The sequence below is a fragment of the Malus sylvestris genome, chromosome 3, assembly GCF_916048215.2.
Source record: "Malus sylvestris chromosome 3, drMalSylv7.2, whole genome shotgun sequence".
In the NCBI taxonomy this organism is placed as follows: Eukaryota; Viridiplantae; Streptophyta; class Magnoliopsida; order Rosales; family Rosaceae; genus Malus; species Malus sylvestris.
In genome coordinates, this window is record NC_062262.1 from 15,793,258 (window position 1) to 15,819,604 (window position 26,347).

General features: G+C 37.3%; 1 protein-coding gene and 1 pseudogene across 1 annotated transcript; one reads left to right on the forward strand and one right to left on the reverse strand.

Annotated features, from left to right (window-relative positions):
* Positions 1–401: 401 nt before the first annotated feature.
* LOC126615740 (protein transport protein sec24-like) lies at positions 402–8,049 on the reverse strand. The gene is made up of 14 exons (XM_050283627.1): positions 7,651–8,049; positions 7,434–7,496; positions 6,074–6,127; positions 5,800–5,972; positions 5,489–5,675; positions 5,195–5,340; positions 4,963–5,117; positions 4,122–4,203; positions 3,930–4,045; positions 2,797–2,895; positions 2,305–2,428; positions 1,680–1,957; positions 1,117–1,331; positions 402–1,015 (listed from the first exon to the last, which is right to left on the reverse strand). The coding sequence occupies exons 1-14, from the start codon at positions 7,976–7,978 to the stop codon at positions 795–797; spliced, it is 2,241 nt and encodes a 746-aa protein (XP_050139584.1). The 5' UTR covers positions 7,979–8,049; the 3' UTR covers positions 402–794.
* A 10,556-nt stretch (positions 8,050–18,605) lies between these two features.
* Positions 18,606–19,502, forward strand: LOC126617017 (uncharacterized; annotated as a pseudogene).
* The last annotated feature ends 6,845 nt before the right edge of the window (positions 19,503–26,347 follow it).

Sequence of the window (26,347 nt, forward strand, 5' to 3'; positions counted from 1 at the left end):
TGAGGGCTAAATTGTGCTCACGTCTTTTATTAACTCTTCATGATTGGGGATGGCTCTATAACAAATGTTTCATTATAATATATAGACCAAAAGTTAATTAACATCACAAATCACCCAAAGATCCTCTCACCCAAAAAATAAAAATCATATGACAATTAGATTAAATAGTAGTCATTTTAGTGCTTCTTTATGGGACTATATTCGCCCATTTATTTGCTACATATAAACATCTTTAATAGTTTTAAATATATATATATATATGTGCCACAATAAAAGTGGCAAATTGATTGTCAAAAATTAGGTCCCCCGATCATTGAACTTTCAACAGTTACCTGTTAGTGTTCATCGCATTGGCTGAGCACTTTTTCAAAGAAAACAGTTAAAAGTTGTTCCACAAGGAATGAACAAAACATTCAACTTTTCACCACTGAGGATTAAGGAATGTATAACATAACTTTCATGAAAACTACATGGTTCTAAATCCAAGCAATGGAAAACCCAAAAGCAACTTTTACCACTCATATTTTCATGATTTGACCAGAAAGTTGAGCTCTTAACTGCCTGTAACTATCTTTTACAACAACTAGGTAAATGTGATTTCTGGGTAATTTGTACCACGCACGGTGCTCTCGAATAAAAGAGAATTAGAAACCCTCGCTACATTTGGTTCGACCAGCAGAATAAACATTCTCAATGTCGATGGCCAGACAGAGCTTTAAACAAGCTGTCAGTAGACTCGGTACCAACAACTTTATGTGATTTAAGCACCCCCTTCCTGTACCTTGTGATTAAATTCAGATACCAGACTTCATGTATTCTAGCACACTCTGCGTAACATCCTCCAGAAAGGAAACAAAACCCATAACGCTCGTTATACCACTTCCGTCAACATCCTGTTCCTCAATAAGATAATTCTCGAAAGGTGTAGCATCGTCCTGCCCTCCTCTGATAAATATGAGTTTGGGGGTGATGCATCTCTCTTTCTTCAAATTGTTGATCACAGTCCGCAACAAACCTAATAGATGTCTTACGTCATAAGAAAAGCACTGCCAAATTCCTTCAAATTTGATAACCACCTATATGCTAAGAAGCTTCTGGAAATTATATATAACTTACAATCATGAGGTGGAGGAAAAGGAAGTGAAGGGTCTGCCGTTGAGGAATAGAACACAATCAGAGACGTAAATGCATCAAGGAAAAATATAGGACTACCACTGGTAATCAGCGCTGCACGACTCAATGAATGGCGTGGGTATGCTTGTTTGTCTGGAGTAGAATAGGAGGTCAGCACTGGATACACGGCACGATGAAGTGAACTTGGTTCCAGTGCACTGCACAAAGTTTCCACAAAAGAAAATTGTGAAGTTAATGCTTCGTCAGAAGTGAGAAGAGAACAAGTTTTCAAGCATCAAATGCAGTAATATATATGTACTGCAGGAAGAATTTCAATCTTCTTTGAACACAAAAATACATAAGACAAGACAGGGAATCAAATAATAACAAAAAACCTTTTTGTTTGTTTTTCAGACAATAGACTTTGTCCTGTCACACAAAATAGCATATGATGATGCATAAGATGTGAAAAAGAAAACCATGTTCCATAACTTAATCTTATAGTTCAAACCCAGTAACAAAATCCTTGAAAACATTTTAGTAATATCAGTATGTGCATCAAATACCTGAAAAGGCACTGCAGGTAGATTCGGTAGTCCGGATGAACACCTTCTTCATGAAAACGGAGCAGAGGATTTCGAAGCAATGCAAAAACCAAGCGGGGCAAAGACTGCAGTTCTGGACATTGTGTGAATGCAACATCAATCTGAGCAGTTCCTGCACTCCCATTCTTGTATTGAATTAGTTTATACGCTTCATTGTATTGAGCTGTTAGGATCACAAGCCAATCATGAAGCAATATTCTGCCTTCCCGAACTCCTTTCTCCAAAGAGGCTAGTATAACCTATAGAACAAAAACAACTGCTGGTGAGAAATGCTAAGTGATAAGAACAAAGAATTTTTTAACTTTTAGTAGTTTCTAGACGCATCAATAATAATGCTCGAGAGTTCTATTCCACAACATGCCCAAATTTTTTGAAGTGTGTGTTATTTTATCACCAAATATTTATCTGTTTCTCCATTGTGAATTCTATTAACCATACAGTTTAAGTTTATGGAATTAACAACACATTAGAGCAAAGGTTAAGCAATTGAACCCAACATCAAGTTAATTCACGCCAAGCAGTAATATATTAGTAATCATATAAAAGACAATATGACAATCTAAGGCACAGAACTGGTGGTGTATACCTTGTGAACAAGCAGTGACAGGATTACTTCAGGATCAACACTGTCGTAGAGTTCATTCATATTTTGGGCAACTCCACATTGTAATGTTCGGATCCTTAGTCGTCGTTTAAGGGAATACTTGCCTCTACAAAAAAAAATTAGCAGGCTCAGCCAAAAGTAAATATTAAATGTTAGATATCAAAAAGTGATCATAATTGCAAGTTGGCAGGGGCAACACACATAAAGAAAAAAAAAATTATGGAGGGGAGAAAATAAATATTAGATGAAAAGGCTCAATTATTGAAAATTGGCATCAATCAGATGCAAGCATGAGAGAAGTAACTTCTAAGTTCTATAAACATACTTAGGTTAAATAACTATTTGACACCAAATTCAATGTAAGTATATAGACAAAATGCAATGTAATGTTGAATTAAAAAAGCAAGATAACTTCTGTGGTAGTAAGATGATTACAAATTTAAGAACATAGGCTGTCTGTAAAACTAACCATACCTACTTGAGGACACGGATGTTGAATCGGAGAGCTCCTTAGGAGGCAGTACAACAGTGTATTGAAATGCAATCTGTATAATAGGAGGCTCTGATCCATGTCTGCAAAATACAATAGTGAACCCAGGATTGGATTAGAATGCACATCACACAAGCACGGATTTATATCCGTAAATGATAGAAATCAGTAATATTCTGGCCAATAATTAAGAACTACAATGTGCAACAGATGATTGGTAAAATTCATAGTATTTGAAAGTAGCATTCACTCTTCTATATATGATTAACCTGTATTGCGTTAATGGTTGCCAAGAGAAGACAATGGGGGAGGAGCATGGCAGGCGGAGGGGAGGGTTTTTTTTTTTTTGGTTTTTTGGGGGGGGGGGGTTTGGAAGGAGGAGAAGAACAGCAGCAGGAGGGAGGAGATCTTTTACTCTCTTTTTTCACAAAAAGAAAAAGATCATTTACTGAAATCCCTTTAGAAATATTTAATTGGTTATAATTTGTGCATTTTGAGTCAATTGAGCAATTGATAAAAGCAGCAGCAGGAGGGAGGAATATTTCTTCCCCATACTTATTTATTAAAGTTTCTATAGAAATATTTCATTGGTTGTAATGAAATATTAAAATTTTATAGACCAAATTTCAGGGTGCCCATATTTTGTAATTACTTCATGTTCTCTCAAAACTTAATTGACTACGAGCATAGAAAAATCTAGAATACTTGACATGGTAACTAACAAGGATCTTTAATGAAACAAATTTTTGAGGTAGAGAACTGGAGAGTTGGTATGCAAAGCACTGATCAATTAGTAAAACTCTCCCCCACAAATGATGGAGGTGGGCTGTGGTTTGGGGAAACATGTGTTTTCAGAGATCTTTAAGGTAAGCAGACCAAGAAACTAGAATTCGTGGACCATGCTACAACTTTAGTAAAAAGAAAATAGCAACTAGAATAGGAAGAGAAAGTATGAGTTTCAAGTTAGGGATTTCAATATTAGTATAATTAGCTGCAAACAAACACCACTGAGGATCCTTGGTATTGCGAAACTCAAAGTCAAATGAAAGCTATCAAGAATCATTTGTGTTTAGCCAAAATAAATATGCCCTGATGGCCATCTGAGGAATATACTTACTTTGCAAATCCCTTGGTGTCTTCAAACTCAAAGTCATAAGCATATGTCGCATAAGAATCACAACAGATAATGTGTTGAACATTCTCATACTGTGGATCCGGAAAGAAATGACCATACTGCAAAATAAACAAACGATATACGATAAGAAAATGATAAAATTGTAACTCTAAAATGAAACAACAAGACACTCACAGAGTGGCCAGTTTTGAATTCAGATGAGGTCCTCAATCGCAGTACACAACCAAAAGCATATGGCCGACTTAGCATTCGGTACCTGCAAATAATGCATAGGACAATCATCATAACCTAGAAATTCGAACTACTACTCTCTACAATATTAAGAATTGACGAAAATCTATATTGTTTATCATTTATTTTATGGATGAAGAAGTCCACTGTATTAAATGTATTGATAAAACGTGTTTACTTATATAAATAATAAACATAAGTCGTCCATCAAATTATTCATAATATTTAAAACCCAATGTGTCATCTCCAATTTACATAATCACACACAAACATGTATGCAAGTCAAAATAATACCACACTATTTTCTGAGGTATGCTCATATGAGAAAGGAAAATGCTAGGGAGATTAAATTTGTAGACAAAATTTGCAAACTAAATGATGTGTCACCAATAGAAATAAGCACGTGTATCAACGCTAAAGTAATAATCCAATCATCAACTTCCACGTCATTTAGGTTACAAAATTTTGTTCACAACTTAGTCTCCCTAGCATTACCCAAATGAGAAAAATGGGGAAGAGTTTGAGAGGCATTTTGGGATTTTGGGGCCTGATGGGCTCAAGGCTTATGACCTTACTTTCAACTAAAAAAGAAAAAACAACTATTTGTAACATTTTAAGGGCCCATTTGGTGCAATATTTACACATGGAGAGAGGCAGGCCTTGTGGGTTGCGTTGTGCGTGGTTGAAGCATGCCAAATTAAGACTATTATTCAATTTGATTTGAAGCATGCCAGATTGGGCTGTTGTCAAACTAATACCACCGTATTTTCTGAGGTATACTCACATGTCCTGAGGAAGAGTTGAGTCATCAGTGTTCGAATATAAATACAATGAGCCTCCACTGTCTACACTTAGAAACTTCAAAGACGCCAAATCTGTATACTCATTTGTAACAGCAAAAATGTCCACGCAAACACCTGCTTGAACAGCGACAGCAGCCTGTAAAGTATGTCAATGCTTACGTTTCCAAAAAAATCCCCAGCATACAGCAACAAAGATACGGAAGATTAAACTACCAGATCTCTGTAGAATGGTGTCTGCTCAGGAAGCAATGCACGGTCCGCATCCTCTCCCTTACTAGCATATTGTTCACCATAACGTCTTGTATCTAGTTGCCCAGCTCCATAATCAGGAGGACCAGACATAAAGGCAAAGACTCTACCTGCAGTTACATTCAAAGGACAAGACAACAACCTACGTCATGATTTTACATTGTCTGATGATATGAAGAAGATTTGAAACACTACTCATAGGTATAGTTGTTGGACCAAATATTACAGTTTTATTAGCTACGAAATTCATCTCCTCACCTAATGCAAATGTACTTCCATACTCAGATCCAAGGTAGTTCAAAAGTGCTTCCATTGCCACCCCAAACCCTCGCCCGCCCATCAAAACACCATCAATTCCTTGACCAGCTGCTGTGGTTCTCTCCCATGAAGTTGTTGGTCTGAGCGTTTCAAGTGCAGATCCAATACGGTCCTTACAAGTTTCCACCTGGAAGGAAGTTACTGAATTTAGCTACCAAACCAAAAATATATATACCACTGTGAATTTGGGTGCAGAGAAATATATTGCACAAAAAGAAGATAAAAGTCATTAAACACTGTGGCTGACATACTGGAGCCAAAAACTGTAACAATGGCATGACATCTTCAAGCTCAATTGGTAGGGTACCGTCTGTTTCCGGTGGAATGAAAACATTCTTTACAACTGGTATAGGTCCTTGAACATCATACAACCCTAATTTGTGGCTAAAAGTAGCAAGACCAAACAGAGAACCGGGCCCAAGAGCTGTAAAAAGAAGATTGAATGAGAGAATTTAGTTGTCAGGTACAGCATCATGAAGAAATGAAACAAATAAAATCTATTTCAAGTAGCAATTATCAACCAACCTTCCAAGGAGGCCAGCAATGCACTTTTAATAAGTTCCAAAAATTCTTCTGAAGCTGAAGTAAAATCCATAAAACATAAATGTCACTGATTTGAAAATAAATAACCAATTAAAAATAAATTAACATCTCAAGAAGAGAATTCACAGATTAGATGCATAAAAGATACATGGCCAGAAGATCTTTCTCATATTGTAACTCTTTAACTAGATCTTTAGGCTTTGATTTTTGAAGAACTCAAAGCCAAGTGAAGGAAACATTTGATTAGATATGATACAACTAACTATTTCCTATACAATGATGGAGTCCAAGGATTTCCTCATCCATGTAGCCCAACCAAAAACATTGAAACCATCAACATCGACCACTATGTCAATATAGCCGACAATGTGCTTACATTTCCATTCCAGGTGCAACTACAATGTTTGAACACTTAAATTAATGTTCCTTGTCAATTCCAAATGGTCTCCTACAAATATGTGTTTTTTAATCATCTATATTAAAGTGCTTGAGAATTTTTTGCTTAGCTGGCAAGCATGGAAGAACGATTCAAACAAAACGCATGTAAAAACGTTAAATCTCAAAGATCCAAGTATCGAATTAAGTTCTCCAAAGTTCATATGTATAGCCTTGGAAATAGTCATGTGAGTCTTTCAAATAATACCCTCCAAAATAAGCATCTTGAAATACATAATTGTTAATTTAAAACGAAATGAACCAGATGGTGGCGATCCAAACATGGTTCAAGAGTTGACACCCTCACCGATATCCAAACCTGAACAGCACTTTCTAATTCATGAAAAGGTAACAGTAAAAAAAAAGGTCGTACCCAGTGCACAAGGCTCCCGCTTTACGCAGGGTCTGGGAGAGGTGAATGTCGGCTAGCCTTACCCCCATTTATGGAGAGGCTGCTCCCAAGTCTCGAACCCGAGACCTACCGCTCATGGGCGAAGGCACTTGCCATCGCATCGCACCAAGTGCGACCTCTCATGAAAAGGTAACAGTAATCGAAAGAAAAACTTTTGGCTCTAGTGACATGTATACTCATGACATTAAGCTTCGAATTCTATATCCTAGAATACGTATCCCCAACTAAACCCACATATCAACCATTACGAGAAATTACAGCATCCAAAACAAAGCAGAGAAATGAGTTGGACAGAACCTAATTGGATACCAATTCTCATTGTCAACAACAACAATGCGGCCCAACAACATGACTAGAAATCATCAACCTTATTTCGAGGACAATTATCCCAAATTATACATATGAATGGCCATTATCCAATGTGATCCACTGCAATCATCCAGTACATACATTACAACTTCCTCCAAATGAATGACCAATACTTCAACCACTTACAGGACAAATCAATGACCGCAACGTAAACTGGGCGAGGTTGCATTACTTCATCCGACTCTTCTACTGCACAATAAACCGGGCGAAAATGACAAAAATAATATAAATTAGCACTGAAAACAAATAAAAATAAAAACATAAATTACTTCGACTTTGTGTTCATTTTCTCAGCAATCAAACAGAAAATTAAATCATAAGAAAGTGTGGGAAATTGACCAACCAGGAAGCTCCAGATCTACGAACGAGGACATCATTTCGGGGCAGGACTGAGGGTGCGAGTATCGAGCAATGGCCTGAGACGAAAGCCCCTGGGGGTTTCCGCACAGGGCACAGTTCCACGACCACTGATCCAGCTCGCAGAACGTGTTGAAATACGCCCAGCAGTTCTCGCACCTCGGCAGCAGCTGGCCGTCCGATCCGTACGCCGGCGACTGGCCGTTCTCGTCCTTCGTCGCGAACGGCGTCACCGAAACGCCCCATGGGATGCCTGAGCTCTCGTGGGCCCCGGCGTCGATCGGAAACCGCGACACGGAGGCTCGGACCGCCATACAGAGAGCGGGGTGTGGTGATTTTCGGTTTTTTTTTTTTATTTTCTTTTTCGGGGATTTTCTCGGGAAACAAACGGCGGATGAGAAGTAGGATGGGTGCACGTTAGCAGCCTGCTGGTTATGCCACGTAGTGAACCAGTGGTTTTGTGCCAACTAGCAAGATGTTCGCTGATTTGGCATATTAGCTCTCATGCCACGTCATGAAAAGGTCCGGCCCGGTCCAACTTCAAAATTTCCTTGGCCAGGCCTAGCTTATGATATTGCCTGTTGGGTTTCTATAAATCTGGCACTTTTTGATGTGAAAATTAACTTGACACACAAATTAAACCATATTGATGACAATTGTAGTATTAAGCAAGTAGGGATCGTTCTAGACCGGGGATTAACTAGGGATGCTAATCAACACAAATAAGACTCAAAAACACTAAACTAGACTCTATAGACTCAAAACTAATTTAAAACACTCAGAACAGCAAAACTAGATGAAATTGACTCAATTCTAGACCTAACAAGTGATTTGGACGAAAATAAGACTTAACTTGACTCAAAAGACTAAAAGCAAACAGGTTTTGACTCTAAAAACAAGACTTAAGAAAAAGGGATTTTGTTTTGACGAAATTAAAACTTAAAAACAGAAACTTGTAAAACAAACTTAAGAAGACACGAAATTGATGAAATAGAATGGTGAAAGGCTAGTTAGAGAGTTCATTCTCCACACATGACATATGCATACGAATCGATTTCCAATTATCTTTCGACAAACCATGAATGACAATGCCCCAAATTAATTGTATTGAACTAATTAATTCTCAGATTTCCCTAAATTCATTGAATTGAATGGAAAACGCATCACATATAAAACATATAATCATGGCTTCGAATTCATCTCTAACTATAAAGAAATTAGTTCCTCATGTTCGCAAATAAACAAAGATAACTTAAATTGAACATTGAAAGTAAAAGATGGAAAACACCTAAGAACGCTCCAGCACTCCCAAAGACTTGGGCATAAGCACGGCACAAAGGCTCCTCTTCTTTCTCCTTGCAATACTCACTGCACAAAAGGGATGTATGGTGAATGATGTAGTGAATTGTGATAGAGGGTGGTGGATTAATTGCTGCTCAAAGGTTTGTATTTATAGGGCTAGGGAAACCCACGAATTTCTGAAGGAAATGAATGTGTATTTGGCACAATTCATGAAGGAAAAGGACTAGGGATAACCAAAATCTGAAAGGAAAAGGATTGCACAATCCTAAGGGAAAAGGATTGCACAATCCTAAGGGAAAAGGATTGCAGGTTCTAAAGCTTCTAGAAAGGGTCCAAGCGCCAGATTTGTAGGACAAGGGATAAGGCCTTCTAGAAAGATTGTTTTGTGGCTGATTCCTAGAAAAACAAGGGATAAGGTTCGGCACCTTTGTAGGAGTGGATAAGGGCTTCTAGAAACCTATTTTAATGTGTCCTAATTTGAAAATAAATCCCACATGCAGTTGGAATTAAGTTAGGATAAGATTATGATAGGATAAGATAAGATAAGGTTGGATAAAGTTTTGGATAATGTTCCTTCTTTTTAGCTGATTTCTTATCTTCCTTGACTTGGATTTATTTCTTCACTCTTTTCAGCACATTCCTAGCCTCTTGAACTTCAAATTGGTCCAACCATCTTGCTCCATTCATAAGTTATCCATTTGGTGCCCAAAACTACCTCAAAATGCTCCAAATTGCACTTTCTTGACAACTTTGTCATATGGACCTACAAACACACGAAAATAACTTAAAACACTATAATAAGTAGAAACTAACTATGAAAATGCAAGAAAACAAGCTAACTAAGTCGCATAAATATGCTCCTATCAAATTCCCCCACACTTAGCTTTTGCTAGTCCTCGAGCAAAACAAAGGAAACAAAACAAACAAAACATTACCTAAATCTTCCAACGTTTGTCTTAGGGATTTCCAATGAAACATGACACATTAAAAATCACTACTTACATAGATTTTAGTTGTCCTTACCCTCGAGCACATACTTAATCATAGTCACCATTTACTAGCTCACATTTAATCAATTAAAACAACATTTTGAATGTAGTAACATGCTTTAGAGAATTCTCTCAATTCCTTACTAGATAGGCACTCAATTTTCACTCAGATTTTCTAACTACACACCCTACACTAGTTATATGTGAGAAGATTGATATAAACATGTAGACGAACACTCACATATATGTATAACAAAGAAAGCATTTTCTGGAGTTATTAAGCATGCTCAGTTATGATCTCATGAATGGAATGCTACTACTTAGACACAAGAACCAGTGACACCATATGCTCATACCAATCCCAAACTCCACATATTGAAACACACAACAACCAAGATAAAAGTCTAAGGGTTGTAATGGGGCTAAGGGTATTGGCTAACAAAGAAAGGTTAAAGATAAACAAAGGTTCTTAAAGCGATAGCAAGCAAAGTTATGAAATCAACTTAGAATTCACTTTAGAATTCAGAAATCAACTTTTATTAAATCAACTTAGAATTCACTTTAGAATGCAGAAATCAACTTTTAAACACAAGGGAAGATTCATGCAACACTTAAGGTCAAATTCAAGCTTTGTGGACCCTTTTTTCAACAACCAACACTTTAGAGCTCTTTTTCACATATTTTTCAACTCTTCTTTATTCTTTTCACAACTTTTCTTTTTTTTCTTTCTATTTTCCACGAATTTTTTTTTTCTTTTTCTTTTCTACCCGTGCCTCTTTTAAGACTTTGGCACACACACACACACACAAAAATCCCTTCCCCCACACTTGTTTTTCTGCAATATGTTTGATCAAAAGGAATTCCCTCTAAATCATGCTTCACTATCCTTTAAGAACAAGGGTATGGGTAGTCCTAATCTAGGCTAGGTAAGGATAATGTGGCAAACACAAAAAATGGCTAAATAAGGCTCAAATGGGTTAAACTACAAAACAAATGCATGGGATGAAGGCTTTTTGGCTTTGGTGGTAACTACTAAACAACTTCATCTTGTTATATGTTATGCACTCAATTTTAAAGCTTTGAATGAAACGGGCATGAGTTCTAGTATTTGGAACTAAAGTGATAAAACGCATTCTAAGTAGCAACCAAGCAAAGAATAATGAGATCATGCAACGACTTTAGAAAACAAGAAATCACAGATTAATAACTCTCCAAACAAAGTTTAGGCTCAAGTCTCTCATGGTTGTAGCGTTAGTTTAAGTTCCTTCCTTCAAGCATGTTACAAAAACTGATTTTCCTTTATGATTACATGTGAATTCGTAAACTATAACTATAACCAAGCATAAACCAAAGAGTATATCAAACTTCCATCCATGTTTGTAACATTCTTTAACAGTCATGCAATTAAAAACCAAATCTTCATCATTGTGTAGGAAGGTACCCTAAGACACAAACACACAAAAACAACTTTAAAACGACTCTTTTTGGGTTTTTCAAAACTTTTTCGAATTTTTTCTTGAATTTTCGTATTTCCTTTTAAAGCCACTTAAAGACACATCAAAACATACTAAAAACACTAAAAAACAATGAAAAACAACCTTTGAAATGTTAGGTGGTAAAATCCTACGAATTTTTCAACAAAAACACTTTGTTTACCCCCTACACTTAAACCAAACATTGTCCTCAATGTTTGAAGCATAGACTCACACAAAAACAAGCAAATAACATAACTAGCAAACATGACAAATATGGCAAAGTAAAAGCAATAAAGAGTAGGGTTTAGGAACGCAAATCTGGTTGTGATGCCGAAGCTTCCTAGGTCTTCTTTATTTGCATGGGTTGCCTCCCAAGAAGCGCTTGCTTTAACGTCTTCCAGCCAGACGATACCTCCGGTTAAGCTTGAATATGCCCCACAGCATGAAGGGGTATGTCCTTCACGACATGCTCCTCAAAATACTCATACATTGGCTCTATAAATGGAAGGGATAGTAATCCTTCCTGATTGGGGCGTTGAGCATCCTAAAGTCAATGTAAAGTGTCACACCACCTTGAATTCGATTGGGGACATAGACCAAAGGACGTAACAACCTATTAGTGGAAATGGGAATTGAAATCAGACTAGATGGCTCACCAATGTGTTGCAATGAAGTGGCAGCATTGTCAACAGATTCTTCAATGGTGCTCTTGGCCAAATTGTGCATTTTGAGGTTAATGGCGTGTTCTTTGTGCTCCACTCCAATTCCCTCTTCTTTGGTGGTTCGAAATTCATCCTTCTTAATTGGTGCTAAATTTTCATGCCCTACATCTTTTATTACATCAATGGCAAAACAAGAACGAACATCATTAGAATTCTCAAGAGATTCAGGAATTTTAAAGTTAATCATATCAGCCCCAAACACCATTGTTAATGCTCCCTTGGCCACATCAATCTTTGTTTGAGCTGTTTTCATGAAAGGTCGTCCAAGTAAGATTGACGATGGTGGAGAATGGGCTGAATCCTCCATGTCAAGCACATAGAAATCTACAGGAAAAATCAAGTGGTCTACCTGCACCAAAACATCTTCCAAAACTCCTTTCGGGTAGGTGTTAGATTAATTGGCTAATTGAATAATAACACCATCATTTTTAAGCTCTCCTAGATTCATAGATGCATAAACAGAATATGACATGACATTAATTAATGCACCTAAATCTAGCATGGCATGTTCAAACCTTGTATTACCAATTAGACAAGGGATAGTGAAACTACCTGGATCTTTGCATTTAGTTGGCAGCTTTCTTTGCAACATTGCAGAGACATTCTCACCCACATGTACCACCTCTTTCTCCCGAATCCGTTTCCTTGTTGTACAAAGCTTCTTAAAAAACTTAGCGTACTTCGGGATTTGCTTTATAGCATCAAGAATGGGAATATTGACTTGTACTTTTCTGAATGTTTCAAGGATGTCTTTTTCACCTTCTTCCTTCTATGTTTGCATGAATCTACTAAGGAAAGGTGCATTTGGTGGAATGGGGTTAGAATTAATAGAATTAGAACCTTTCTTACCTGTGGTAGACAGATTGGATGGATTAGGAAGTGTAGGAGTGCACAGCAAGGTTGTTTCCTTCCTTGCCGTGGGTGTGTGTTGGACATCCTCATCTTGTTGTAGCTTGTCGTCCTCCATTTGGGCAGAGTTTGAAGGTTGGGGGTCCGTTCCAATTTCTTTTCCACTTTTTAACGTAATGGCCTTGACGGATTCAAATCCTCCCCTTGGATTCACAACGGTTGAATTGGAGAGTTCACTTTGTTCTTGAATTTGCCCCACAAATTCTGTGATCTCTCCAAGTTGATTTTTCAATTCGCTCATCTCTTTAGCTTGGTTTTGTAAGCCATGTGTCAAAGAAATTAGTACATCAAGAATTTTATCATTATCCATGGACATACTTGATTTCGATTGGAATTGTTGCGGGGTAAGCTGTGGTGGCTGCATAGGCGTTTTATAGAACTCCTTATATGGCTGCCAATAATTGAAGAAGTGTATCATTATCTAATGACGAACCTGAGTTTGTTTGGGCATATTGTATATGAGGTTGTGGTGGTTACGCAGGTCTCAAATTGAACTCCTCATATGGCTGCCAATATCCTTCATGTTGAACTTGTTGAGATTCCCACCACATAGAGTTTGAATGATCACTCCAATCTGAATTGTACATGTTGGAAAACAAATTCTTCCCTGATTGATTATGATCTTGATAACCCCAAGTATTGATATTCTCCCAACCTCTTTGTGGAAGTTGATTTGTTTGATATTCTTGCCTATAAGACGCACCAAATGTAGGGACACTTTGCCTTGTGGTCCTTTCGATATATTGTGTTAACTGAGAAGTAAGATTCGCCATTTGAGCTTGAAGATTAGCAATTGCCATGTCTTACTTCTCTAGTACCTTAAATCAATGAAATAAAACTAAATCAAATATCAAAAATAAAAGACACGAATAGAAACAAAGGGAGATTAGCAATTTTGCTAATCCCCAGCAACGGCGCCAAAATTTGATGTGAAAATTAACTTGACACACAAATTAAACCCTATTGATGACAATTGTAGTATTAAGCAAGTAGGGATCGTTCTAGACCGGGGATTAACTAGGGATGCTAATCAACACAAATAAGACTAAAAAATACTAAACTAGACTCTATAGACTCAAAACTAACTTAAAACACTCAAAACAGCAAAACTAGATGAAATTGACTCAATTCTAGACCTAACAAGTGATTTGGACGAAAATAAGACTTAACTTGACTCAAAAGACTAAAAGCAAAAAGGTTTTGACTCTAAAAACAAGACTTAAGAAAAAGGGATTTTGTTTTGACGAAATTAAAACTTAAAAACAGAAACTTGTAAAACAAACGTAAGAAGACACAAAATTGATGAAATAGAATGGTGAAAAACTAGTTAAAGGGTTCATTCTCCACACATGACATATGCATACGAATCGATTTCCAATTATTCTTTCGACAAACCATGAATAACAATGCCCCAAATTAATTGTATTGAACTAATTAATTCTCAGATTTCCCTAAATTCATTGAATTGAATGGAAAACGCATCACAACCAAATTATTCTTTATCAAGTTCCCTAACTATGGAATACGCATGATAGAAACACTTAACAAAGATCATTAAGTTCGATGGAAACCATAAGCATTGACGAGACATTCATAACTATGAAAAGCAAGTTACTCTTGCCTAGGATTTACTTAACACAATCGTGACTAGCGACTTTTACTACTCATGAATATAAGTTCATAACGATTAGGTGAAATTCCCTTATACTCTAGCATCAAATTCATGCATGCAAACTAAGTTGGCCACCTTAATCAACATACAAGAACAAGTTCTTAATAAAACAGATAAGCAAACCACATTCACGATTCATGAAACAATAATTGGATGAAATCAATTCATATAAAACATATGATCATGGCTTCAAATTCACATCTAACTATAAAGAAATTAGTTCCTCATGCTCGCAAATAAACAAAGATAACTTAAATTGAACATTGAATGTAAAAGATGGAAAACACCTAAGAACGCTCCAGCACTCCCAAAGACTTGGGCATAGGCACGGCACAAAGGCTCCTCTTCTTTCTCCTTGCAATACTCACGGCACAAAAGGGATGTATGGTGAATGATGTAGTGAATTGTGGTAGAGGGTGGTAGATTAATTGCTGCTCAAAGGTTTGTATTTATAGGGCTAGGGAAACCCACGAATTTCTGAAGAAAAGGAATGTGTATTTGGCACAATTCATGAAGGAAAAGGACCAGGGATAACCAAAATCTGAAGGGAAAAGGATTGCACAATCCTAAGGGAAAAGGATTGCATGTTCTAGAGCTTCTAGAAAAGGTCCAAGCGCCAGATTTGTAGGACAAGGGATAAGGCCTTCTAGAAAGGTTGTTTTGTGGCTGATTCCTAGAAAAACAGGGATAAGGTTCGGCACCTTTGTAGGAGTGGATAAGGGCTTCTAGAAACCTATTTTAATGTGTCCTAATTTGAAAATAAATCCCTCATGCAGCTGGAATTAAGTTAGGATATGATTATGATAGGATAAGATAAGATAAGGTTGGATAAGGTTTTGGATAATGTTCCTTCTTTTTAGCTGATTTCTTATCTTCCTTGACTTGGATTTATTTCTTCACTCTTTTCAGCACATTCCTAGCCTCTTGAACTTCAAATTCGTCCAACCATCTTGCTCCATTCATAAGCTATCCATTTGGTGCCCAAAACTACCTCAAAATGCTCCAAATTGCACTTTCTTGCCAACTTTGTCATATGGACCTACAAACACACGAAAATAACTTAAAACACTATAATAAGTAGAAACTAACTATGAAAATGCAAGAAAACAAGCTAACTAAGTCGCATAAATATGCTTCTATCACTTTTCGGCTTGGTTTGCAATATTGTGTTTTGAAAAAAAATTGCTTTTGCTGTGCATTGAGAATAAGTTCATTTTTGCTGCTTCACGTTTTCAGATTTTTTTCATCAAAAACTGTGAAAATAAGCTGTTTTTAAGTGTTTACCAAACATCTTTTTGAGCCTAGCTTTTTTTATACCCACTTTTATAAAAGAACGTATTTTATGTCAAAAGATGCAACGGACAAAAATTTGTACATATTTTTATATATGGTCCTGTTAATGATGCAATGGATAAAAAATTGTATATATTTTCATATCATTAACACGGAAAGTTAAAGGTACGGTGTACTAAATTAGAGAATTAAATTTAGTTAATAAATGTTTCCCCAATCATCACAATTACAACTTCCTTGCAATGCAACCAAGTTAGATGAAGCACATTTTTGATATGGCATGATTGTTACCCTCCCATTTCAAAGAAGCTGAATCAAGAAGCTTAATGTCTTATCTACATATCGATATTAAGAACATATTACGATACATTGGATTAGAATTGAGAGACATTTTTAACATACATTGTGACACTCATTTTTAATTCATTAATTTACATTAAAAATTATAATCAATGGTTGAGATTGAATCCGATACTAATTAAAAAATAAATTCTTCCATTCCGTTATTGGTAACATGAAACGTACAACTTACAAAACTTGAGTCATGCATGAAATGATAACCAAAAAATTGAGTGTTTAGTTTTTGAGTTCACTTGTTAGTTTCTAACAAAATTGTAGGGGGACATTTAAAGTTAGACTAAGCGATGATTGTGGTTGATGATGACTTGACAGCCATGGAGGGAAGCTTTCAAATAACTTAGAGCATTTCCAATGAAGGTTTGATTCTCCTTGAGGCTACTATATTTATAATTCTAGTAAAAATTTTCATTCTCAAAGGGCTGGAAAATAGGGCAACGTCCATCACATGGACTAGCAACTTCATTATCGAGTAGCAAAACATTTGACTACTTCTAGCCCCAAAAAGCAGGAGGATCTACACCAAATTGGGGGCCTAGTCTTCTTTTTTTTTTTTTTTTTTTTAAGTTTAGAAATATGTCAGTCTCATTTTCAATTTCAAAATATGATTTTTAATGGTTTATTTTTTAACCATTTATGATTTTAAAGGTTTATTTTTCAATCGGTTGTTTGATTATAAAAACATAAACAAACAACGGCTATTTTTTGTGTGTGATTGGCTAAGAGAAAAATGTTGTGCCTTGTGATTAAATTTCTAGGTTGAAAAGTTCATAAAAAAGTGATGAAATTTAACATTGGTAGTTTAGAGACCTAAACTGAAAACATAAACAAACAACATAACTAAATTGAAAAAAATAATCCAATCCAATGGTTGTTATGAAATGAAATTTTATCTTGTTTGATTTTGGAGAATCTGCCAATCAAATAAGTTCATAAAAAAATTTAAAATAACATGTCCAAAAATCAACTTAAGAAAAGTTAAGACAAAAATAAATTTACCACGTAATCAAATCACTACAAAAATAAATATATAGAGCTTGAAAGGTATATTGCCCCTCATTGGAGAGATTATTTTTTAGAGTGAAAGATTCTTTAGAACTCTAAATTGGGCTATATCTACCACTTTTTTTATCTTTGTATAGAGCCCCTCTTTGGGGATGCTCTTAAGATAAGCATATCATTTCATTCTCATATGTCATGATCTCTTGATAAATTTAAGGGCATTTTTACTTACAAAGAATAAGAAATATTATTTTGATTCGTGAGTTTTCTGCCTTTACTAAAATGTGAGCAAGGCAATCATTTCACTCCTTAACTTTTTTCTGTGTTTACTTATGTTTATACCTTAGGGTCTCCGTATTTAGATCTCGTACAAATACTCGGGGGACTTAAATGTAATTATGTAATAAAGAAAGGGGCAAATATGTAATAAGTGAGGAGCCCTTATTCTATAAAAGGACTCATCACCCTCACAATTAGGAGAGGCCAATTCTTAGGCCATGGGAAGAGCTCTCTCACCTTCAGAAGCTCTCTCCCTCACTCCCCTCACATTTCAGAGAAATACAATAATTAGTGTGGACGTAGCCCAAACATTGGGGTGAACCACGATACATCTTGTGTTATTTACTTTCTTGTAGATTCACGGTCAGATTTATGTTGTTCCAAGACCTCCGGTTTTGTGCATCAACATTTGGCGTCGTCTATGGGAATCGATACAAAAAGTTGTGTCGGTTCTCTTTCATTTTTTCACCTCCGCCGTAAATCTGCAAAAACCCAGAAACATAAAAAATCCAAATCTCAAACACTCATCAGATCTCTCTATCTCTCTCTGTGACAACTGACCCGTGATGCCATTTCCATATAAACATCTCTGTGACAACTTATTCCAAACCAACGGTCCAGATCAACCCCAACCTTCTTCCCTAGGGTGTTTTGTAGTCGCGCTTATCAAAGACGGCAAGCGAATGATAGAAGAGAGAGAGAGCGTACCTTCACCTTCGCGTGTCAGCGATGGCGCCGAAGCAGATGACTCTACCGAAAACCCAGATCTGATAAGAGGGATTGGGAAACACTCGAGGTCCATGATGTACCACAAACGAGGGCTTTGAGCTATCAAGGCCAAGAACGGCGGTGTTTTCCCCTGTCATGTCGATTCTCTTTATTCATTCTTTCCTACAAAATTGAGCATTCCCTGATTCTCCCTTACCTCACTTCAAAATTCAATGAGTTCTAGGTCGAGTTCCAGTTCGTCTGGATTCCAATTCCCTTTTTTGGTGACACCAAGGTCTTTGTTGGGGGCTTCGCTTGGGAGACGCACAGCGATGCCATATGCCGCTATTTCGACCAGTTCGGCCAGTTTCTCGAGGCCGTCGTTATTACTGATAAAAACATCGGCTGATCCAACTGATCCAAAGGCTATGGCTTTGGTTTAGGTGACTTTCCGCGAATTAGAGGTTGTTGCTCGGGCTTGTGCTGATCCAACTCCGATTATCGATGGCAGGCGCACCAATTGTAATTTGGCTTCACTCCGGCGGCCCAGGTCGCTTATGCCTTATGGACGTCCAAGACCAGTTTCTCCATACATTGGAGGCATGCAAGCTACCCGTGGGGCTTGCACTGGAGGATATGGCTACCAGCAGCCTCTTTCTTACAACTATCAACAAGGATTAGTTTATCCTCCATGTGGGTATGCAACATATGGACCTGAGTACGCTTATTCACAGGGTGTTTACAGCCCATATGCGGGTTAGTAATATTTTCAAATATATGGACTTCCAGGGACAGTTACTACTTTTTCTTATCCTTATGAACAACTAGGTCAAACCATTCCTGGTGATCAGGGTTATCCAACAGTTCATGGATATGCAATCCTTGCTCAGCAGATAATCCTGTTTGGTGGACCCAGTGTTAATGAAGTAACAACTTCCACGGTCCCTCCAATTCAAGCAACATATCATACGGCCGTGTCTTCAACAGGTCCTCCTCGAATGCCAACCATGCACTCTATGCTAGGCACTCCAGCAGTTAGTGCTCCACCAGGTCCTGTTCAGCAGGCACCACCATTTTCAGCGACAACACCAAGCATGCAGGCACCTCTGGTTTCTCCCTATGGCTCATAGACATGGCCAATTCAACAAGGGCAGGGATCCCACCTCCTGCAAATGCCACGAGCACTAGTGGAAAACAGGAAGAAGATAAATTTTTTTTCTCATTATTAACTCTATTATTAATCATTGTCTGCCATCTGCAAAAGGGAAAAGAGAAAAGGAATACAGAAAGCAAAAGCAAGGAACGAGGAGATCAAGAAAAGCAAAAGATAAGCTTCCTATTAATTCTATCACGATTCCTTTTGTCTGCCAGGTGGAGAGACAGAAAGCAAAAGCACAAAGCAAAAGAAGATAAAGTAGACATAATTGCGGTGGTGATGGCATACAGAAAAGGGAATTATGGGCGTGACCCATTGAGCAGAGGGTCAGATTTATTTTTGAATGATGTAATTTATTTTTCTTCTCTTTCAAAGACATCTGTATAACCCCATTAGAGGGTAAAAAAAAGAGCAAAGCCCAAAATAAACGGGCTGGAATGTTGTGTGGAGGGCGAAGGCCCATAAGCCCAAAATAGCACCAACCAGGTGATCAAAAGTACGTCAAGTACTATAAAAAATTATTCGGCACCTCGCCGCTATTATCACCAACCAAGTGATCAAAAGTACGTCCAGTACTACAAAAAATTATTCGGCACCCCACCACTATTATCACCAACCAAGTGATCAAAAGTACGTCCAGTACTACAAAAATTATTCGGCAACCTGCCGCTATTATCACCAACCAAGTGATCAAAAATACGTCCAGTACTACAAAAATTATTCGGCAACCTACCGCTATTATCATTAACCAAGTGATCAAAAGTACGTCCAGTACTCCAAAATTACACATGAGCATCCCTCATGTCAATCATACATAAACATTCATGAGCATCACTCATGTCAATCATACATAAACATTCATTACCATCATTCATGTCAACATTCATGAGCATCACTCATGTCAAACATTTATGAGCATCACTCATGTTAACATCCATGAGCATCACTCATGTCAATCTACCTTCGAAAGCTTCATTTACAGAGCTCTAGCTTCAAAAGCTTCATTTACAGAGCTCTAGCTTCAAAGGCTTCATTTACAAAATCTCTAGCTTCAAAAGCTTCATTTACAGAGCTCTAGCTTCAAAAGCTTCATTTACAAAAGCTCCAGCTTCGAAAGCTTCATTTACAGAGCTCTAGCTTCAAAAGCTTCACTTGAAAAGCTTCACCTACAAAGCTTCACCTACAAAGCTTCACTTGAAAAGCTTCACATGCAAAGCTTCACATACAAAGCTTCAGTGCAGGGTATACAAATACCGCCTCGGAACGATCGCCACTTCGGCCCATACATGGATTCAATTTGAAGTCTCCAGCCAATACACTCTATTGACAAAAGACTTGGGGGACTACATTATGTACCATATATTGGGCCTCATAAAAAATACTTGGGGGACTTAGCCCATTATTTATGTATTGAGGAGCGAGCCCTTATTTTATAAAATGGACTCCCTCACCATCATTAGAGAGCATCAACTCTAGCCCATTATTCATGTATTGAGGAGCGAGCCCTTATTCTATTAAAGGGACTCCCTTACCATCATTAGAGAGCATCATCGTCTACCAAGCAACTGCCTCGCCGCAAGCATCAAATCTAGCCCATCATTCATGTATTGAGGAGCGAGCCCTTATTCTATAAAAGGGACTCCCTCACCTTCAACGCCACAAGCCGAGCCAACCAAGGCAACATAAGCCACAAGCCGAGCAACCTCGCAACATATGCTACTTCTAGTTGAGCATCATTTCAGATTAAGCACCGCCTCATATCGAGTATTCAGGTCAAGACGACATCTAGTTACTTCGGCCCACACATGAACTGAATTTCAAGTCTCCAGCCAAAAGACTCTCTTGACTGAAGACTTAGGGGACTACTGTTTGTACCATACTTAGGGCATCCGTATTTAGATCTCGTACAAATACTCGGGGGACTTAAATGTAATTATGTAATAAAGGAAAGGGCAAATATGTAATAAGTGAGGAGCCCTTATTCTATAAAAGGACTCATCACCCTCACAATTAGGGGAGGCCAATTCTTAGGCCATGGGAGAGCTCTTTCACCCTCAGAAGTTCTCTCCCTCACTCCCCTCACCTCTCAGAGAAATACAATAATTAGTGTGGACGTAGACCAAACATTGGGGTGAACCTTGATACATCTTGTGTTATTTACTTTCTTGCAAATTCACAGTCGGATTTACGTTGTTCCAAGACCTCCGGTTTTGTGCATCAACAACTTACATGCAAGAAATTAGAAAAGTGCAAAAAAAATTTCTTAAAACCTGTAATCAAATACCTAAAAATGAGAAATCATATCGACTAAAAGGACTGGTTGATCTTATTCCCTCTCATTTCTTCTCCTATGTAGAGCTAAACATCTATAAAATATGTCTACTATAACATTAATACAAAAACGAGGATGGGAACTGAGTCTTCTTCTTTAAAATCAATACAGGCTACTTGGACGTGGTGTTCACATCACTTGACTTTTTCAGTTCATTTTGGTCAAGAAGTTTTCTCCTCGTACAACTCATAAAAGAAACCTAAATTATGTGGGGCATTAAGTTGCATTGTGTGTGCTTGCTTTCTATTAAGGAACGAAATTATGGCATCTTGGAAGATGTGAGGCTTCTCTTAATCTATGAGTTTGGTTCCAATTCATCGAAGGTGATGATACGAAGAATGGCCCCTAATGTAAGGTTACAATGGTCTTTTTAAGTTTCTCCACTAGCTTGTCATCTCCACCAGATCTATGGCGGTGACAGCTAGTGACCTTTGTAGTAAAAGCCTCTGTTTGTAGCCACTCTTGGCCCTTTATGTATTGGCCTCCTCATTATTTTGGGTTTAGACACAATTTATGAAATTTTTTGTTTTGGGTACAAACAATAAACCTTTAATCGTAATATACATATGCACACGTGACATCCCATTTCCACAATCCCCATATTTTGGGCAGTTTTCTACCTGCATCTACGTAATCTTTACAAATTGTCTGTTTGGACTTTGTTAAGTTTTTTTTGGTTGAAAAAAGGGGCTAAAAGAAAGAGCCCAAATAAACCTACTCAATAATAAATCTAGACCGAGACATCTCAAGTTGATCCTCATGAATAAAACTAACTGAACAAGAAGGAGTAGTGTCAAAATAAAAATTACCTAATGTAAATCAAGACTATAAGTCACTAAATTGTCCGCCACAAAATTCTTTTCTCTATGAACTTTGTTAAGTTGCATCTAAAGATAGATATCTTATGATCATTAGTTGTCATACAATCACTGCCAGGTCAATCAAAGGTGTTAGAATATTGCTAAGCTGTTAAGTGATTTGTTAGTTGGTTAATTAGTTATAACTTACAAGTAAGCTTCTACTGTGCTTGTTATATTAAGAATTACAACTTAAAAATGTAATGTGTTAGTAATTTTTCTAAGAAATACAGAAGTCTCATTTCTCTCCAAAGTTTCTCTCTAGTTCTTCGTCTTCTCAATTCTTCATTGTGCTTTGATTTTTCCTAATGCAGTTAATAGGCTCGTGTGTGCTTGCTTTCAATTTAGGATCAAAATTATGACAACTCAGAGATTTGAGGCTTCTCTAGATCTGCTGGTTTGGATCCATTTCACTGGAGGTGATGATACATAATGGGCTATAGTTGTGTTTGGGTGGTCATTTTGAGTTTTCTGGTGGATGGCCTGCTTCATTAGATTTTAGGCGATGACTGTGGGTGACCTTTGTAGTATTTCTCTTAGTTCTTTGTTTGTTTTTGGGCTTTTTTTGTCTGTAGGTCTTTATATTATTTGGGTTGATGTCCGCTTTATGTAAACACCTTAAGTTGTGACGTCTCATTTGCAGCCTCATCATTTTTGAGGTGGCTGGTCTGCCATATTCAAAATCTTTATCCATTGTCTGTTTGGACTTTGTTGTAAAATTTCGAATTGACAAGAAAATAAAAAAAAACGTTATATGTATGTGTATCCAAATAATTTAACCCGTTTCCCCAAATTACATGGGATAACCAGCGTATGAAGCCTACGTGTCCCTCTTTATGCCGGAGGATGAAGGGCTTAGATGTTATCTACAGACTCTCCATGCATGCATATGTGTGCATTCATCCATATCAGTTTCCTTTATAACAAAGAAAGAAAAAAATCGTCAAAGACCTGCATGCAGTAAGTTGCTGCACAGTTTCTCAAATTTTTACCAGAAACACAGATAAGGGATTGATCGGTAGGCAAGACCGATGGACAATTAATAAATGAGAAATACATGTTCGTGATCAGAAGGGGAGGCGTCTGCCGAGTGAAGAATAAGAACAAATAAGAAATAAAATGGAGGATTTATGACCCATGGAGCCATGCCACCCATTTCTGTGGAGCTACGAGGATTGACTTTCAATGAGATTTAAGTCGAAATTACATGGTTAATGTCAAAACGTGTTGATCACATATATAGATATGTGTGTGTGTGTGTGTGTGTGTGTGTATAAACGTGTTTGTACTAGCTGTACGTTTTCATTTCCCACTGTTGTAGCTAGGAAACTATATACTGGACTTCGTGTGCCATTAACATGCATGGGTCATAAATCCTCCATTTGATTTCTTATTTGTTCTTCTTCACTCGGCAGACGCCTCCCCTTACGAACACGTATTTCTGATTTGTAAATGGTCTGTTGGTCTTACCAACCGATCAGTCCCTTATTTGTGTTTCTGGAAAAAGCTGAGAAATTGTGCAGCAACTTACTGCATGCAGCCCTTTGAAGATTTCTTCTTTCTTTGTTAACAAGGAAACTGATATGGATGAATACACACACATAGGAACGCATGAAGAGCCTGTAGATTAAGATCTGAGCCCTCCATCCATTGGCATAAAGATATACACACACAGAAAGGAAAATTATATCACAGAGAAACATCAGAAATTAAAAATGGAGAGAAAATATTTTAAGAGAAATTTCCAATATATAATGTAAATATACAGCCCATGTATTAACTTAATTAATATAACAAACAGCCTAGTCAAAAACTTGTTCTCATTTTCCAGGAATATGTGTGTATGGTACAGGAGGAGAAATCCCCCAAGCAATCACATGCATGCGCAATCAAAACACCGTCGTCTTCTTAACAGAATTGCATACGCGGCATAAAAACAAATTTCAGCTCAGCCGACCACTCGCATTCAGCTGGAAATATAGAAAAAGGAATTCAAATTAAACAAATAAATTGTGTTTACTTATGCGTTCAGGTTACTCTAATTTCCTGGTAGGTCTGTGGAAACCAAACTGCACGATACGAACCCTAACGTCCCTCCCAATCGGCTACTATAAATATTCCAACTTCAATGCAAAATCCACAAGGTATACACCTTAATGCTCAAATTTAATTAAGCTGATCATTAGCAATTATGTCTGACTCGGATCCGCCAGATGCTCAAGCTGTTATAGGAAGGCCCAAAAGGAATTCTTCCTCCTCCCTGTCATCTTTTCAGAGTGCTGGAGGGTCGTATCTGCCAAACGCTCAGGGTGCTCTAGGAAGGGACAAGATGAAATCTTCGTCGTCCCAATCACCATCTCAAAGTGGTGGAGGCTCGTATCCGCCAAATACTCATAGCGCTCTAGGAAAGGACAAGAAGAAATTTGGGAAAAACAAGTGAAGAATTATATATGCAGACTGTTACATTAAGGTTATATACTATACAATTGAATTATTGATTAATTTGTTGGCAACCATGGAGGTATACAAAACACAGTTGGACATAAATAAGCACAATTGCATATTTATATTTACAAACTTGGAAAATATTTGTCTCCATTATTTGGTACAAATATTTCTTTTCAAGGTTAGAAACATGTACATTATAATTTCTTAAGTTCAGTCAGCGTTATTATATTGTAAAAAAGGGTGGGTGCTGTTAAGAACAAATCCCACAAGAATGTATCAAAAGAAATGCATTAATATATTATTTGATTTTGTTCTATATATAGTTGATGTTTGCATAGATTTTAAGCAAGTATAAAGGGGTGGAAAGCTATTTTAGTTAAATTTCAAGTAAAAACGGGTAGAAAATTATTTTATTAGTTCCCCAACCCCCTTAGTGCAAATATTATCATTTGTTCAACTAAAAAAGCAAACACTTAGTGCTACGGTTTAATGGTATTCCTGTCCACTTATGAGTGAGAGGTCTTAGGTTCGATTCTCGCCAAAGCCGAAGTTGAACCATATTATTATGGCAAGCTTATTGTAAGGCGTAGCCCACTCCCTCACCCCCTTAGTGTAGATACTATCGTTCGTATACTCCAACCATACCGCCTAATTTAGGGAGCCATAATAAATAAGAACCTATAGAAATGGAGTTCTTTTATTTAAAAAGTTATAAAAAAATTGTAATTAAATCTAGTTGCCTTTAAAGGAGGGGAGAGAAGAAAAATAAAACTGTGAGGGAGAGGAAGAGGGAGGGGTGGGGTGGGGAGGAGAGGGACACCTCCATCTCCGACAAAATTCCCAAACCATACATCCCTGGCTCTTTGACATGCTCCCGTTTTATGGATGCTTTTCATCTCTTTCAATTTATTATTCACTTCATAGCATATATATGTGCTATGTTTGGATGAGGGTTGTTTTCCAAGTCCCAAAGGATTGAAGTCAAACCATGAAGGAATGGACCACAAAATATAACATAGAGGCAAAATGAAAAGTCCTTCATGAGCATTAAAAGGCGTGTCCTTGCCGATCCAACTTCAAAATTAAGAGTAGCCAAGCCTAGCTTATGAAGAGGATGGGAAACCGAGTCCTCTTCTCTAAAATCAGTACGGGCTACTTGGATGTGGTGTTTACGTCACTTGA

Excerpts from the sequence above, each read along its gene's own strand:
- LOC126615740 (XM_050283627.1), bottom strand. The coding sequence starts at position 7,978 with ATGGCGGTCCGAGCCTCCGTGTCGCGGTTTCCGATCGACGCCGGGGCC. Across the intron at positions 5,973-6,073 it reads ATTGCTGGCCTCCTTGGAAG|CTCTTGGGCCCGGTTCTCTG; the intron begins GTTGGTTGATAA and ends TTCTTTTTACAG. Across the intron at positions 5,118-5,194 it reads CACCATTCTACAGAGATCTG|GCTGCTGTCGCTGTTCAAGC; the intron begins GTAGTTTAATCT and ends CATACTTTACAG.